Here is a 17,302-nt window from a genome sequence, read left to right as displayed (position 1 = left end):
GCGCGCGATAGACGCATGTAGCCTGACAAGAAATATTTGCATATATTTTCTGGTGCAGATTATAAAAATTACTTCGTTATTCGTTTAAGAATAATAGGTATTCACCATTCTATTACTTAAAAATATTTATTTAGAACGATATTTACGAATATTTTATTGAAATATAATGTACTGACGGTACTAAATAGTAGATTGCATAAATAATTGATTAACGATGAGTATTTATCTTACTTAAGTATGTAAATATGTTTTGCCAACGAAAAATATTTTTGTATATAGCAATAATTTGAAAGATTTTTTCACTGTTACCAAGCATAAGGTTCATCGTTTTTAATTATTCATTTTATGTTTAAAGATTGTACATTTCAAAGTAAGTATGTACGGAAGTGATTTAAGGCCCCTTCTCATTGCCACGAGTGTATTGTAAGTAATTGGCACTCGGATAATTGCACAGCTCGCAAAATCCTGGTAACCCCTGAGGTCCAGGTAGACCTCTCATCCCAGAGACGCCTGTCGATAAACGAAACTAAAAACACCAGCAGCAGATCTTAAAAACGTGTTTGCAACTGTTCTTTTTTTTTACCTGGCCTGCCTGGTTCCCCCCGCTCTCCTTGTCTTCCCGGCAATCCGACGCCATCATTGCCAGGTGGTCCTATTTGCATAGCCCCCATGAAAGAAAATGATAAATTTATCAAGTGGTAATGTCTGAAAAGTACCTATATATATGTACACATTACCAGGCATTCCTACTGGACCCATTGGTCCTTCCACACCAATGCCTTCCGGCCCTCTATCTCCTTTTTCGCCCCGTTCACCAGATGGACCTTGAGGACCCCTGGGACCCTGTGGTCCCGGTAATCCGACAAAACCTCGTTCTCCGGGTAGACCAGGAGGGCCTGGATCGCCTAAGAAGTAAGTCTTTATTGTTTGAGATATAGATTTTTGATAGATTAATTTTAAAGCAGAAAAATCTATTATCAATTTGATCTTGAAAGCATGCAATAATAATTATTCATCAACTTTAGTTTAAACTACTTAATATTATTTATCTTCTTTGTAACGCTTGTTTTACTAAATTAACTTTTATGCGGCAAAAGGCGATAAAATAAATGTAAAGCAAAATTGTTAAATCGCTACGGAAAGGAATATAGGAAGAGAAAATGTTAGTGTGTTTTCAATATTGTACAGGTACCTGGGATGCCTTGGGTTCCGGCTCGACCAGGACGACCCTGTCGGGCCAGCCCCGGCAACCCGAATGGCCCTTGTAGACCCTCTGTTAGTTCTTTCAGCCTCTCTGTGACACATGCAGGAGGTTCCATCGTCTTTATTCATGTACACAACTACTGAGTTGTTAATCCCCGATCGATTGGCAGTTAATCGAGCGGATATGTGTGTACATGAATCACGCCGCTGATGAATGTTGATTCTAACTAATGAAGGTGCACTTTCAAGCAGCTCATGACAGGAACGATGACGACGATGACCATTGTGATATTTCGCTATGACTATCAGGAACGCTAGGGACATTATTATGCAATGACGGTTCACCGTCTGCCATGGATTTCTGGGAGAATGTTATTTTAAGATTTCGATGAACGAAACACCATAAATTAACATCCTGTTCTACGGTTATAGGATCAAATGCAGGCAAATAGATTTGGCAACCCTTTTCATGGGGGTGTACCTGGGCGACCTTGTGGACCAGGTGATCCAGGGCGACCTGGACGGCCTCGACCAGGTGGACCAGGTGGACCTTGCATCAGTGCTGCCAGCTCAGTCATTTGCTCTGTATATATACGTGGCAATAAAAGCAATAATTACCTTCTTACATACACATTGTGCCAACAATAAGTGACGCCTAAGGAACGTATTGTATCTGCATATAACAGTCCCTACTTTTCTATTACGTAGACGCCTTTGTAGTCATTTCATAGTCATTTTCTAAAGTCTGCTGTGAAAATATTTAATTTCATATTTTTCAATAAGATAACCCAGAAATAAATATCCACCTCGTAGCACACTGGCACATATGTCCCGAATTTCTGAATCGGTGATACTACGGCCTGGTGGTCCTTGGACACCTGGCATTCCCGTTTGTCCTCTGAGTCCCGGTGGCCCTTGGAGTCCTGGAGCTCCATCCTTTCCTGGCATTCCGGGTAGTCCTATTTGCCCTTCTGGACCGCGCTCTCCAGGAGATCCTCTTTCACCTGGCTAATTTTTAATAGTAATCAGTACAATGTGAACATTAGAAATTTCAGAACAATATTGTTGAACGTTTAGATAATAAAGAATATTCAGTAAATATATTTTAATTTGATAACGATTCAAAACACTTACTAATCCTGGGGTACCTGGCAAACCTCTAGGTCCACTAACTCCTGGACTGCCAATAGCTTCTAACACATCGTTTGTGTTTAACATATCTGCAACTGTTCCAGCAGGTCCTGCTGGCCCAGGAGGACCCGGAGGACCTGCTGACCCTGGCCGCCCTTCCAATCCTGGAATACCAGCAACACCGGGTAAACCTGGAGCACCCTAAAAAAGCATATGTCCGAAGTTTCTACACTTCGTTTACAAAAGTTGAGTCATATGTTACTGTACACATTACTGTACTGTTAATTTTGTGAAAAAGAAAGAAGTTAATCTTACAGTGCTTCCAGGTAAACCACGTGGCCCAACTGGTCCTTGTTCTCCTTGTTGACCTCTGTCACCTTTCTCTCCAGGGCTTCCATCTAATCCTGATGTTCCTGGTTTTCCCATAGACCCTTCAATTCCACGAGGGCCTGGAGGTCCCGGATCTCCAGGTAAACCACGTAATCCCTAATTATAACAATTACGTAAATTTATATTTCATCGCGTAATGAAACAACTTTCAATTCAGATCTGAGTATGAGTTTACATGTAACCCTGGCGGTCCTGGAGAACCAGGAGGGCCACTTTTTCCTTGTAATCCGGGGGGACCCGGTGCACCAATAGAGCCAGGTTCTCCTTTTATTCCAGGAAGACCGTCTTCTCCAGGTAAACCAGGAGGACCTTCAGGGCCAGGTACTCCTGGTTCCACTGAACCTACTATCGAACCAGGCAAACCTAAACATAGGTATGAAATATATTAATCGTTTATCGGAAAACATTCATTTTTTACTTAACTTACGGACCATCACGACCAGGTTCTCCAGCTTCTCCTTTTGGACCCTGAATTCCAGGTGGTCCTGGAGTACCAGGGTTACCTTGTGGACCTGGTAATCCTGGAGGACCTGGGATTCCCGGAACCCCGGTAGTCCCTCTGGCACCAGGAAATCCAGGAAGTCCTGGTTTACCTTCTGGTCCAGGTAATCCATCTTGTCCTGAATAACCTTTTTCTCCGGGTTCACCTTAGGTTCGAACACAAATAAGTATAATGCTGAGGTGACCTCCCTATTAGAGATAATTTATTTATTTGCAAAAATTAAATGTAGATGTTCACTTGTAATAACTTTTAATATCTATATCGTTAATTTGTATGTATATTAATTGTTAGTTTATTATAAAGTGTTTAAAATAGAACATTTAATGATAAAGCGATATTGACTCCTGGAATTAGGTACATGTGAGTGACATACATTTAGCGATTAATAAAAGGAATGGGTTTACGGGTATTGCGACAGATTGCAACAAATTGATTTACAATCACTTCGAATAGTCGTATTTAGGTCGATGTCGATGTGCATAACAATATCTCGTTTTCGTGCCATCCATTTATAAGTATCGGCATTATATCTTTCTATAATTGTGCTCTATGGCATAAATGTAGAAATAATAAAGTTCAAACTACCAATAATTACATCTACTTCACGAGAACAATATATTATAAACATTTATAATTTCTGACTATAATTTATTTTTAATTAGGAATATAGTAATTACAGTTTATATATAATTTAAAAAAACGTCCAATATATGATGAATAATGTCAATTAATTTAATTTAATAATAATATCTTTTCAATCTAGTAAAATAGTGTAGAAACATCAAAGTTATTTTTCATATTATTTTTAATATTTTGTATTTGCCATCACTAATCAATATTAAGAGTTATACTTCAAAACTGTTGAATATTCAGTAATCGAAAATTTCAATACGAATGGTTCTATTGTTAATATCGATAAATATTGACAGTATTATTGATTGAGCACACGCACACGTAGACACACATATACACACATACCTTTAGGTTTAAAACAGGAGATAAAAAAGAGAGAAAATAGAATAAGTGGAAATATGTTGGCTAGACAGTTGAAGCTATTACAACAATTGTGCTCGACCTTTAAATGTACGGCTGTTGACACAGTTTATTGGGATGAATTATTTCTTTAAAAGTGTAAATGGCCTCTTGCAATTAACGCATTAACAAACTCGAAGTGTATCAGATTTATTTATTACTGCGCTTCAGGGTAAAATCTAATTAGAATCTTATCACGACGAAAAGTTAATTTTTTGCAAAAGTTTGAATTACACGATATAATATATTTTAAGCAAAAAATAAATATGTATTCATCAATTTTATATTTATATATTAGAAAAGCATTTTTATTGGTAATATCGGAAATCAAGTATTGTTATGTTCACTGGCAGAAGAATGATGTGCTCAACGATGAATCACCACGCGCACGTGGACACCCACAATTCCGGGCAATTTTCTAACGAGATTAAATTAGGTTTACGCAGCACTTCAGGGATTGCTTACTGGATAAATCCAAGTAATCGCATTTCACACCAGCGTTTAACATTTGACACGACCACATTAATCCTCGAAAGTTGGCGCTCTAAAAAAATATGTACACAATAAGCCATTACCTTTTTGACCTTGGTTTCCTTTATCACCACGTTCCCCTCGTTCTCCTTTTTGACCTGGGTGTCCTGGATGACCCGGTGGTCCTATGAATCTTGGTAAAATATCACGCTGATCGCTAACATTTCCAGGTGGACCTGGAAGACCTGGATAACCGCGAGGGCCTGTGAAACCTTGATCTCCTTTCAATCCTGGAAATCCCATGTCTCCCTAGATGATACAATGCCAGTGTAAATGCCATAATTAATTTATTCTGGCGAGAATGATGCATCAAATGATCTACAATAAAATAACGAATTCAGTCTTTTACGGTGTCTCCCTTCTAGATTCTGACACAATTGGCTAAATACAGATACGTAAGTTTGGTATTAAATAAATATGATTACGACAATTATTTTATTCTGATGACGGCGACGCATCAAAATAACTTTCAATAATATAATAAACCCACTCTTTCACCGCGTTCCCCTTTTGGACCAGGTGGCCCAGATGGTCCAGTTGAACCTTTAGGACCTGGATTGCCGGGGAATCCCCGAGCACCGGTAAATCCCTGTGGTCCCTAGCAAGTACCGTAATAATGTATTATAAGACAAATAAATAACTTATAGCTTACGATGTTATTTTAAATTTGCTTGTAAGGACGTACTATTTTGCCTTGCTCCCCTGGGGGGCCAGACAAACCCGGTCGACCAGGCAGGCCAGGTTCTCCGATTGGTCCAGGCGGTCCAGGTAATCCTGCTAAGCCGGGTAAACCCTAAACAAATACTATTTTAGCAATTCCAGGAATTTGGCTATATTCTATATGCGTATAGTAAAATACTATATTATATTTACTGTATCACGTAGTTTTAATAAGAGAAGCAAGAGTTTTTGAGAAGATACAGAAGGCATAATGATGTCGGTCTTAACTAAGAATTTAATATTAAAAAATTATCTTTATGCAAGAGGAGTTATAGATACGTCACTATGAAGTGGAATACTGGAAGAATGTTTATTAATAAAAGGAAGCTCTGACTTACATTAGTGCCATTAATTCCAGGAGGCCCCTGTGGACAGATAATTTCGCAGCCGGGTCTCCTCTGAGGTAATAAAGGGCTGCTAAGGCTCTTCTGTAATTACGTTAATTACAACCGTGGGGTCTTAATGGATTGCGAAGTTGTGTAAAATATATAGACTTACCGGTAGTTCCTCACAAGTCCCTCTCTCTGGTCTCGTAGGATCGCAATTTAAGACCATCCACTGTATATCGATCTACAGACACGTTTTCGAGGACAAGCAAACATTACATCAAGAGAGAAGAAGCAAAAGTACGACAAATTGAGTACTTGACATGCATTTTACCCTTTACATTTGAAAATGGCATTTCAGAAAAAACTCAGCAAGTTTTTCTTGAGTTTCTTTCTGCTTAGAAGTTTTACGATAAACAATTGATTTTTCTTTTTCGCATTCTATACTTTAAACTTTGAAATGGAGCGTAAAAACTTTGTTCACAAAAAAAAACTTTCCTTATGTATTTATCACATTGTGCTAATCATACGGTCATCGCGTTTTTGTGTTCGCGTTATGCTTCGAGTGTGCCATTATATCTTACTTGCCCCAGTTACGACTTAGCCTCGTTCATTACAAAGTGTTTATTAATTAAGTGCTCCTTAATTGCTGCATGCGACGGATACATTTGTCTCGCGCGAACCAGCCTGGACATCCCCCGCAGATGCGTTACGCAGCATTATATGTAAAATTAGCGCGCGCAAACTCCTTACCATTGCATGCCTTTCGATCTACGCTGAATTTGTCGAGATTAAAAGATCTAAAAGATCATTCCGCCGTTCCAAGAACGTTCATTACGACGTTTCGTGTAACACGGTCATGTAGTTACATAAGAAACCCATATGAATGATATAATGTTGTACGCTTAGATTAATTACATTACCGTTTAGAGCTATTCGGACACTTCTCTATTTTTAATAGGACGTAAAGGAACTAATAAGAATTTCTAAAAATAATAGATCAGTCTAAAGAATTCATCAACTAATTCATCAATTATAATATTATAACTAAATATTTTCTTCTGTAGACAACGTTATGTTATCTATTCTTTCTACTGCACAATGTATACAATTTCAGAGATGAACGTACGATGTAACTTACCGGTACAGTGAGCTTGCTGTGCGACGTCTTCGATACAGAGATTTCACCATCAATTTTGATCGGCCCTCGTGGGTTCATGTCTTGTGTGCCAACATGTTCGCAGTCAATATATACTACTAGCTTATCCTTAAAAGCTCCGATATTAATTTTGTGCCAGTTCTTGTCGAACATCTGCTTTAATCAAAAGTTCTACTCAATCTTATGTTTGTCATTGAATTAGTTTAACGTTGCTTTCGTTAATTTGAATCATTTCTCAAAATTTCGTTCAACATCAAAGACAAGAAAGTTTTAAAACTTAATTACAAAACATAAGTAAAATACAAATGGAAGATATCTCAAGTATAAAAACATTAAACGAAAACATAGAATCAAGAGCCAATTATTAGCTGAAAATCAAAAGATTAGTTAGAATATAGTCGGGGATACTGTTCTATTGTTACATTCAGAATTTGTTCGGTTCGTTAAGCGTATGTACATACATAAATATGTACATCGCAATGCGAATTCTTTGAAGCGTTACAAATGTCAGGACGAATGGTATTCTCATCAGTCTTTCCGATCTTATACGCACTGTGTACGCGTATACTTTCTGGTCACACTGAAAAACCTATAAACTATTTCGCACGAGGCTTACGCAACGGCTCGTGACACGATTTCCACGTGTTCCGACGACAGGGTGCAATTCATCCACCCACGTAGCCTCGTGATTGATATTTGACAGCGGCGTCGACTTTTCATGGGGCAACGCGGAGATCGCATTCTGATATATCCACGATCGTGGCCGCGACACGTTTTTAATCACCGCAAGATCCTCGATGACACTCTTAACAGGCAGCAGCTTAAACGAGGATCGATATGACAGCATTCAAGCAGATTAGTGAAAACGCACATGACTTACCGATATTTCTATCTACTGTCTAGTATATTTATAATCCGTATAATTCATTTAGGATAATATGTGTTTTAAGTAATAAACATGAATGGATTAGTTTTTAATAAACGAGATTCAAATGCTTAATGGAATCATGACAAACGAACATTAGATATGTGCTTTCATAACAATCGCAACGATATCTAAATAACGATCGAAAATATCGAATTTGCAACGATATCGAAAATACTTTCTTACCAACCCAATATCTACATTAAAATGAGAATACCATTAAAACTGGAATGAGTTCCCCTATTCTATGAATTCCTCTTCTCTTATAAGGTGGAAGTGTGTCTAACATCTAACATAAACTAAATGTAAATTATTGTTGAAAATATGTAAATATTCTTAGGGTAACATTAGTCTCGTATTGTCTTTTTCGAAAACTAATCTGATGATGTCAAATGCAGAAGCTATATCTTACTCACACGATCAGCTGCGAATGAAAGCGTTTGCAGTTCTCCCGTTTTGCCTATCACGGACAAGTCCAAAGCCTGACTTTTTGGGTTCATTGCGATTAAAAACTGGGGCTCGTTTTCCACGTCGACAATTCTGATAATGTGCCAAGTATACTTTGGCAGTTTTCTGGTTCTGAATGTGCAGGCTGCGCTGAATTCCTCTGGCAAACCGTTCGGGAGTATAGTTCTGACGAACAATAAAAGGTAGAGCATTTTTCGAAAATGTTAAAGGCTGTTGATCGAGGAAAATAAATTGATAAATCGTACTTGGTTGGCATTGTGACGTCGGTGTCTTTCTCCAATCTATAGGCGGTTTGCATGCGATTGCTACCTCTGACTCGTGTCACACCAGCGTAATGCATGTCGAGAAGATCTAGTTTCAACTTGCTGATGAAGTCGAACGTCTGAAGATCGTCCTCGCCCCGTTTGTAATCCTCGCATAGACCACGCGGGGAATCTAAAAGTGCTTCCTCGCCAAGTGTGAATTCTACAGAAGTTCAATATAACATGTCTCGATCATTCCATCAGATAAATGATTATTGGCAATAGTAATAAAATAAATATTGACAATAAATATAGCAGCAATAATTAATATTAGAGAACGTCGTTTTTCTTTAAGTGAACTTAATGCACTCTGTCTATATAATTAAAATAACAGAAGGTGGAAAAGGAATAAAGAAGCGCGATAATCTGCATGAGAGAGCTGGGTGCCTGCGAAATGACAGTATGATGACATTACTAGAAAGAAATGCCCTATTGTTACGCAACCCAATAAATTTCAGCTTGAGTCATTCCGATCACATGGTGTCAATGTATCCATTCTCACGATCGTATAAATTGAACACAAACATCGTCTAAAGGCAGCGCAACAATTACACTTTTCCTTTAATTAACGAAGGATCTATAGCTTTCGCATGATTTTCAATTTTCACGTAATGAACGCTACCAATTAGATTTCGAGTATTGCTCATAAAAGAAAGCGAAAAGAAACATTTTTCACATTCTACACATTGTATGTGTCAATTCGTGTACTACTTTACGTGTTGCTACATGGGAATTACCTTCGCGTGTAAAACTTGGGTACTAACATCTGTTTTCAGAATTGGGGTCTAGTGCTGATTATATTCCTTCTTCTGTGAGTCATATTATAAATATTACACAGGTCATAATTGTTACACAGGTAGAAAACGAGACAGCTGTTGACTCACTTCTAGATGTTTTAGAGGTGACGATATCTAACCAGGGATTTCCAAAATAGTAGATAATTAATTTGTATAACTTTCTGTTTAATAGTCGTTGGTAATAAAAGTTTCATTTTTTTGCTAACTTAAGTTTTATTTAAGCATTATTAAACAGTCATCGCAATATAAATTTCAACAGCAATTATCAATGTAACACATGTTCTTCTTTGTGTTCATTGTATTACCAATAAAAAAAAGGTAAAAAACTTACGTGTATATGTGAACTGCACCAGCACGAGTATCCATATTGAGAAGTACATTCGCAGATCCGAATAAGTCCTACAAAAAAGAAGCGCATATATATAAAATAAATACTATAATAAAATACCCAACTTAATCCACAAATTAAAAAACTTTATTAAATCATTATCTGTTCTATTTGAATTTATTATTTAAAGTCTAAATTATGTCGTATCACTTCATACTTAAAGTAGTAGCTTCCGTTAAAGTACTGGTGGATGGAACTCCATGTTAACGTCGGGAAAAAGTGCAATTCAATTAATGTTATCGATTCTTTTAGGCTACTGTATTGTGTTTCGATTACTGTATTGTGTTTTATGCATTATACTATGTGTATATATAGCCCTGGAACTTAGATGTTTCTAAAAAAATGTACCTCGTGGGAGGTTAATGTATATTAACAATTCTTCCAAATCAAGTTGAATTTATTATATTTGCACATGTGTTTTGTTTGATGTAAAAGCATAATAATATTCAGCAAATTTTCTGATTAATTTTTTCCATCAGTTATTTTGACAAAGAAGCAAATGTTTCAACCAATATCTAATTCAATCAGTAATAATATACATACGTATATATAGATTTGAGTTTGATTCGTATGTATTAATATTTCATTTACAATTCTGTACAAAAAGTAATATTGGACTAAAAAAATTCATATCGATCCTGCCAGGATTCGAACCTGGAATCTTCTGATCCGTAGTCAGACGCGTTATCCGTTGCGCCACAGGACCACATGGTTTACGATATTTTATTTTCTACATAATTCTAAAAATAATAATTCACCATTTTTTTAACTTATTAAATAATCTCATTTTATAAGGTTATACGTTTTCTTGTATTTATAAAATATCAAAAGCAGAAATCTTCGTCAAAATAAATGATCGATAAATTAACTTATGTAATCGTGTCTATTAGTTCGAATTACATTTTATACAGTATAATATCCAAGTTAATCTTTAAACAGGTACTACTATTACAGTGTAAGTCATAAATACTGATATAAAGTTAAATATAATTAGTTTGTTACGTAATATGATATTTACAGTGATGTATTGTACTAAGCTTGCTTGTTCTGTAAAAGAATCTCAACAAACTTCTGTATATCATGCATATTCTGGACAAGTGTTTCTGGTGCAGCATGTTTAGTCTGGCACGCATATTCTCAGTGGTTATCAATCATTCAAGCTGATACAAGTTGGTAATACGATTGTATGTATAATGTGCATCTGCTTTTCAAATACAGGGAATATAATTTGAGAAAATCTGATATCCAGGAACTAAAATGTTTTCTTTTATAATTTATATTACAGAATACTCAATATATATCTTAATATTTATAGATTTATACCATGATGATGAGGTTTTGGAATTATATATACACTTGTACTTTTTAATGTACAAATACAAGGACGTGAAATGAATTTATGTAATGTAAATACGTGTATAGGCCAAAATTTCATTTCGTTCCATCTTAAATTAAACATTATGTAGTCAATAAACATGTCACATTTTATATTTTGAACTAATGATGTCAGTATATTATAGAACATACGGATATAAACGGTATTTTATTAAATTTGCATAGTTTTTTTGCATGTGGTTAAGCAGACATTGAATTAAGATGCGGTTTGTTTTTGGTCAAGGAGGCAACAGTACGACCATGTCAGAAATTCTTTGCCGTTGCCGGCAAGATAAATACTGCGTAGTCAGCTGCGTTGTAGTGTAAGTGAGGGCACACCGAACAAAAGAATGATGCGGATTGGTTCTGCTTCATATAACCTTGCTTTCTATTGGTCGAACCTCATGGGTCTTATCGGATTACTTGACTACGACTACGTGGCGTTGCCATACTGCGTTGTTGGATCTACCAAAGTTTCAGTTTTCTGTGTTACGTCGTATTGAATTGAAGGGAAAAAATTATAACTTGCATTTCCATATTTTCTTCTATCAGTTCAAATTAATTTTTGTTATAATTGTAGTTTATAAGAGGACATTATAGTCGTAATAGTAGGGATAAGATACACATTCGACAACACTGGAATTGCATCATCTGATGCAACTTTGGTTGCTTACGTTATTTAAGTACCTCATAGACTTAATATAGTTCCCTACATTTCGTAACGAATATTTTAGCTTTTCCTAATAACTAAATATAATGAGAAGAGGAGATATCGTACCAAATGAAAACGTATATTGTGATCAGCTACTTCTCTGGTAAGTACTAGAACTTTAATATACTGCTTAATATTTTGAACTATAGTAAGGGAATGAGTCTGTATTCAGTCGAGTTGTTTTATATTTGTAAAAGTATGTAACATAATTCTTTATATTTGTGTGCTTACAATGTTAATGAAAGTTATAATATAATTTTATATTTATTTGGCTTCAATATTAATAATTTATTTTCAAAATCAAAGCTAATAAAATCGTGCATACAACAGAAATATTAAAGGAATTATAATAATCATTTTAATTATTTTATCCTTAATTTTAAATGTGAATGATTACTTTCTTATGAAATAATATCAAGTCACATAACATAAAGAATGTAATATTATTGCCACTGTCTATTTAATATAACTAAATGTTTTTTATGATTCTAGATAAAATATAAATATCGTATAATAATGTATATTATTATGAGAGATATATGCAGATATAATGGATATTAACTTCAACTAAAAGTTTACAGTTTTTTTTTATTAGTCATATGGATCATATATTTTTCTTATATTTTTCAAATATTAATAATTAACTGTATAATTAATCGTTATATGGAGAGATACTAGAACTAAAATACAATTTAATAATCGCGAAGAACTTAATGCCAAGAGAAAGAAGGGCAGAAATGTAAAAAACAAGGGAAAGTAGTGGTTCTCTTTATAGTATATTTTTTAACATTGTTTAACAAAACGTACTTCAAAATACTATTTTGGTAGATTGTTGTACCAAAATTTATGTAAAAACTTATTTGTTAGTTACTAGTTTTCATCTTTCTAAGATTTATGTGTGAAAACTTATGTACTAGACATTTTGTATATTCAACTTCATTTGAACATACGTATATTATAAATTGTCGAAAGTCTTGCAAATAAGTCTCTAAATTAATATTAATACAATATCATTGTAATGAAAAATGTATGGATTTACCATATTTTTATAGAATTATAATAATTTGGAAAATAAGTATTAGTCTCATTTTAGAATTCTACACTTATAGGGGTCCGTGACCTTTAGAAGATGGCGCCACATGTACAGCGGGACTATCACAATACCGGCGATCCAAGCAGATATTCGTTGAGGACACTCAAGCATGGTGAAAACAATTTTCCATGTCCGCGCGATGTCGACGTATCGAAAATAAACGGAAAGGAAGACTTTTTTCGCTGTTTAGGTCTCCAAATGAGGAGGTTTACGTACGAATATAGAATGCCAAATGGTGGTTATAGAATTAAAAAAATTAATATTCCCAATGGTGTGACGTTACGCGATTGCAACGTTGTTATCTTGGGGTCGATGTGTGAACTATGCGATAAGTGTTTTAAATGTGAAACCGACCTGAATGTGCATTATGTGTTAAAACATCAAACAGACAGAAAAACTAATTCCACAACTGTCGAAGATAAACAATGTGCAGGTAACAAAATCGACAGGTGGAAAACAATTCCCAAGCCTCTCGACCGTACAAAAGTTACGTCTAGTAAAAATGTTGCAACGAAATTACATAAGAAATTACGTTTAACTCTGAGAATAGGTAACGAAATCGTTGCTAAGACATCGGTGAAACGGAAACATTTGAAGGGGACTGGTGTCGACACGTGTACACAAACTGAAGTGTGTCGTGGAATCGAATTAATTATAGGCAAGGATGAACGTGAGGATATGGTTTCTTGTATTGATCCTCCAGTGTTCGGTAAAAGTCCTTACCAATGTTGTAACTCGTCTGTGCACGTAGTAAACAGCCCCAATCAATATGTGGTTAGCAACATTGCAGCGAGTAAGCAAACGTTATTCGAGGAAAGTATAGCGCAGGAGGGAAATCACGTGTCGAACAGACCGAAGGAATCACGCACTACGGCCATAAATGAAAACTACTGCGCCATTCATCACGTTTCATCGAATGCAATACCTCTTCAATCAGATTCAACGGTTGCAAATAAAGAGTGCAATTTACGAGAGCAAAATGATATTCGAATCAATAATTTAAACAAATTTTCTCCGACACATATACAAAATGCTTTAATGTTTAATGAAACCTGCTGTAATTCGCAGTGCACTGAAACGTTGAAACTGCCGATTTTGGACTGTAATAATAAGGGTGATGGTATTAATTCCTCGGCAAGGGATGCCGATGATTTGCTAGAACGGAACGTACAATTTTGCTCAAAAGATAGTGATAAAAATGAAAAGGAAAAAGATATTAACGAAAACGAAATACAAGCAGAATGCAAACGAAATATAAATGAAACAGTAAATTGTGCATCAGAAAATTTAATTTCTAGCATGGTACAAGTAATAGTGCCAGTAATTTTACCAATCATTGTACCAAACAAAGATGTTACAAGTTCACCACTCAAATTAACTATACAATCAGCACCATTGCAAGAGGAACAGCATAAAAAACAAAAGAAACACCAACAAGAACAAGAGCAACAACTGCAAGAGGAAGAAGAGCAGCAAACGGTAAAAAGCTCTACTTGTAATGCCGAAATTAGTCCCGATAGCGAGATACAAGAAGTGTTACGGATCGTCAGGAGGGGTAGCACCAGTGCGGAAATCAATCACGAGTCTCCAACTCGCGTCGAACAAGAGCTGCTAATTCGCGACGCCATCAGAGACATGAAAAAGATAGAAGGACAAGACTGGTACTTACAGGATAAGGAGGAAACTATCGAATGTTTAAAGAAAAGAAAACGAAATACGAAAGGTAGCTCGAAGAGTAACGACACGTACGACGATTTTGTCAAGAAAAAGAAAAGGATTATGGTTGAACCAAACTCCGAATATAACGTCGCTAGAAATGTAACTGGAGAAAAATCCTTTCCGAACACAGAGGAGCATGTTACGAAACTCCAAAGTTACAGCGGCAGGGTGACAATGTGTACGTCGGATAACGTGAAGGAGAACTTAATGATGTGCGGCAAGACTATTGACATTCCAGCCGAAGTGTTACAACATTATGGCATTAATTATTACAACGAGGTATTTGAGATAAACAATAATGATGAAAATATTCAAGAACCTGTTAGTCGTTTTCTTGTCCCGTGTTCCATCGGAATGGAAAATAGGAGTAATAGACCAACCGTAATAGATCTAGTCAACGACACCGATGAATAGCAATGGAAACAATGCGCCCAGTGGATGATGAGTATAGTCTTATGCGAGCGATGTCGGACTGCGAGAAATCGTGTCAATGGTTGATACGTTTTCTGAATAATATGCTTGGAAATATGAAAATATGTTTAGGAAACCTTGAGATTTATTTGGCGCGTACAATAATTGCTGACAGCAAATTGATGATATTTGCATTTATTTATGTATTAACAGGAGAAACAGTGGACGTAACGTTACAAGAACTTTCAGACGTTAGAAGAAATATTAGACCGCAAGAATTAGTGACAATATTGGGCACATTTCCGTAGAATCATGTCAGGAAATGAAAGACTTGATGTCCAATATAAACAATAATTTCTAATTTTTTTAGAAATTTTTATATATAAGATTTTAATAATTGATTAAATTATGTTATCATTTTTGTGCGAAAATTTAGAGCATCCCTTCCCTCTCTCGCGTTGACTCATAGGCCACTAGCGACAAAGTCCTGTGGTGAATAGTTCAGTCTTTATCAAAAAGGCATCATGGTTTAATGCTGCACTTTGCATACGAATATTGCATAGTATTATTGTTGCCAAAATATTGTAATACTGTGAAAAAAGATGTGTTTATGTTGTATGTACATTAAAAGAAGTATTATTTATTTAGTTTGGAGTATCAGATTGTTTACAAAGTAAACGGATGATATAGATATATTATTTCTCTTACCTCTTTTATATGGTATCTACTTAAAATATACACTATACGCTTTGATAATGTAACATTTACTAAATTTTGTTACGTTTTATTTTATATTGAATGCGGTTATTATACTGTTAGTTTTGTACTCTTTTGTAATAAATACTTAGAAACAAAAAATTGGGATTTTTTATATAATTGAAAAATACATGATCTTCTACTTGGGGAAAGAAAATCAACCCAACTAATTGAATGAAACAAATGGTTGGAAAAGTTGTGTGAAATCTCGTTTATCTATCGACGTTATGTATGGCTAAGGGAAAAGTATCATTTGCTGGAGTGCAGTAAAGGCAGTGATTTAATGTTTCAGATGTAATAATGTGCCGTCTATTACCTTCGATACGACGAAGGGAGAATGTAATTCAAATGCAGGCACAGTAATCGGCAACAATACTGAACCGTAACGATTGACAATCGATACACGTGTTTTATAATATTCGTGAGCCCTTTTACAAATTCCTCCATCTTTATAGTTATGAAAACTATAAAATTGGTATGTTTCTTCGATGTACTCAAAAAGTACATGAAAATTGAAAATATTATCGATGATAATACATTTTAGATGTATTTAAAAAAAGAAGGAAGACATGCTAATGAAATTTAGCTATGGCAACACACCAAAATTATCATGTACTTTCTGTAAAATTGCAAGAGTACATTATAGAAATGGGCTGTGGTATAAAAAAAACAAGAGGTTTATGAGAACTAATCAACTAACGTGTGTACGAAAAATGAAAAATATTTGTTTAAAATTTCTGTGGAAGAATCCCCCCCCGAAAGCTACATCAGCAAGTTGGTCTAGTCGCACGTAATCATTCAGTGTTTCAGTGCAAGTGGTTTGCTAAAGTTTTCGACATGCGCGACAGTCCACGTGTTACCGGCTTGTTCTGAAGATGCTTCTTCCGGTCGCGTTTCAAGCGCGACGTACCCGAGAAGTCTTTGGCTGGATCGAAGAGCGTATCGCTTCCGATAGTTGGTGCTCGATCAGCGGAAGTCAACGGGCCAGCATATATATATTCCGTGAAAGGTTCAATATGTGTTACGCGTAATGTCGAAGGCACAATTAAACTGCAAGACGAAGCAACGCATTGCGCGGCTGCCCGGCACAAACTGATAAGCCCTGGAGAACCGCGTGGCCTGTCTCTCTCTCCACCTCCCTTCAAGGAGATTCGATCTTGCTTGCCAGCTTCCGTCATCGAGGAGGAGCGACAATTACTGCTGATCGTGAATTAACATGTGTGCGTGCAAAAAAAAGGATCCTGTGAACTCTGCAGCTTTGCGAGATCACTGATTTTCATTTTCCAAGTCTCGAGGAAAACTTCGTATTGGGGTCCTTCATAAGTTGAACAGGCCTACGGACTTTACAACATCGAAGAAAATA

General features: G+C 35.9%; 2 protein-coding genes and 1 non-coding gene across 4 annotated transcripts; 1 reads left to right on the top strand and 2 right to left on the bottom strand.

Moving 5' to 3' along the window:
* Positions 1–296: 296 nt before the first annotated feature.
* Positions 297–16,928, bottom strand: LOC143422225 (uncharacterized). Of its 2 annotated transcripts, none has more exons than XM_076892715.1 (19): positions 16,800–16,928; positions 9,818–9,885; positions 8,633–8,852; positions 8,336–8,552; positions 6,977–7,147; positions 6,008–6,079; positions 5,848–5,937; positions 5,475–5,582; positions 5,280–5,387; positions 4,834–5,038; positions 3,156–3,371; positions 2,900–3,087; positions 2,650–2,820; positions 2,338–2,535; positions 2,010–2,211; positions 1,685–1,786; positions 738–905; positions 584–652; positions 297–510 (listed from the first exon to the last, which is right to left on the bottom strand). In XM_076892715.1, exons 2-19 carry the CDS (start codon positions 9,864–9,866, stop codon positions 392–394), a joined length of 2,673 nt encoding a protein of 890 aa, XP_076748830.1. In that variant the 5' UTR covers positions 9,867–9,885; positions 16,800–16,928; the 3' UTR covers positions 297–391. The 2 variants fall into 2 exon arrangements, with proteins under 2 accessions (XP_076748830.1, XP_076748831.1); XM_076892716.1 differs by lacking the exon at positions 1,685–1,786 and adding an exon at positions 1,193–1,294.
* Positions 10,508–10,580, bottom strand: Trnar-acg (transfer RNA arginine (anticodon ACG)). Its single transcript has one exon. It is a non-coding gene; the product is annotated as a tRNA-Arg (tRNA).
* LOC143422226 (uncharacterized) lies at positions 10,948–15,309 on the top strand. The gene is made up of 3 exons (XM_076892717.1): positions 10,948–11,043; positions 11,493–12,063; positions 13,070–15,309. Exon 3 carries the CDS (start codon positions 13,090–13,092, stop codon positions 15,184–15,186), a length of 2,097 nt encoding a protein of 698 aa, XP_076748832.1. The 5' UTR covers positions 10,948–11,043; positions 11,493–12,063; positions 13,070–13,089; the 3' UTR covers positions 15,187–15,309.
* Positions 16,929–17,302: the final 374 nt, after the last annotated feature.

The sequence above is a fragment of the Xylocopa sonorina genome, chromosome 3 (genome assembly GCF_050948175.1).
Source record: "Xylocopa sonorina isolate GNS202 chromosome 3, iyXylSono1_principal, whole genome shotgun sequence".
NCBI classification, from domain to species: domain Eukaryota; kingdom Metazoa; phylum Arthropoda; class Insecta; order Hymenoptera; family Apidae; genus Xylocopa; species Xylocopa sonorina.
The sequence above is the reverse complement of the archived record's forward strand: the minus strand, read 5'-3'. Positions and strand labels throughout refer to the sequence as shown.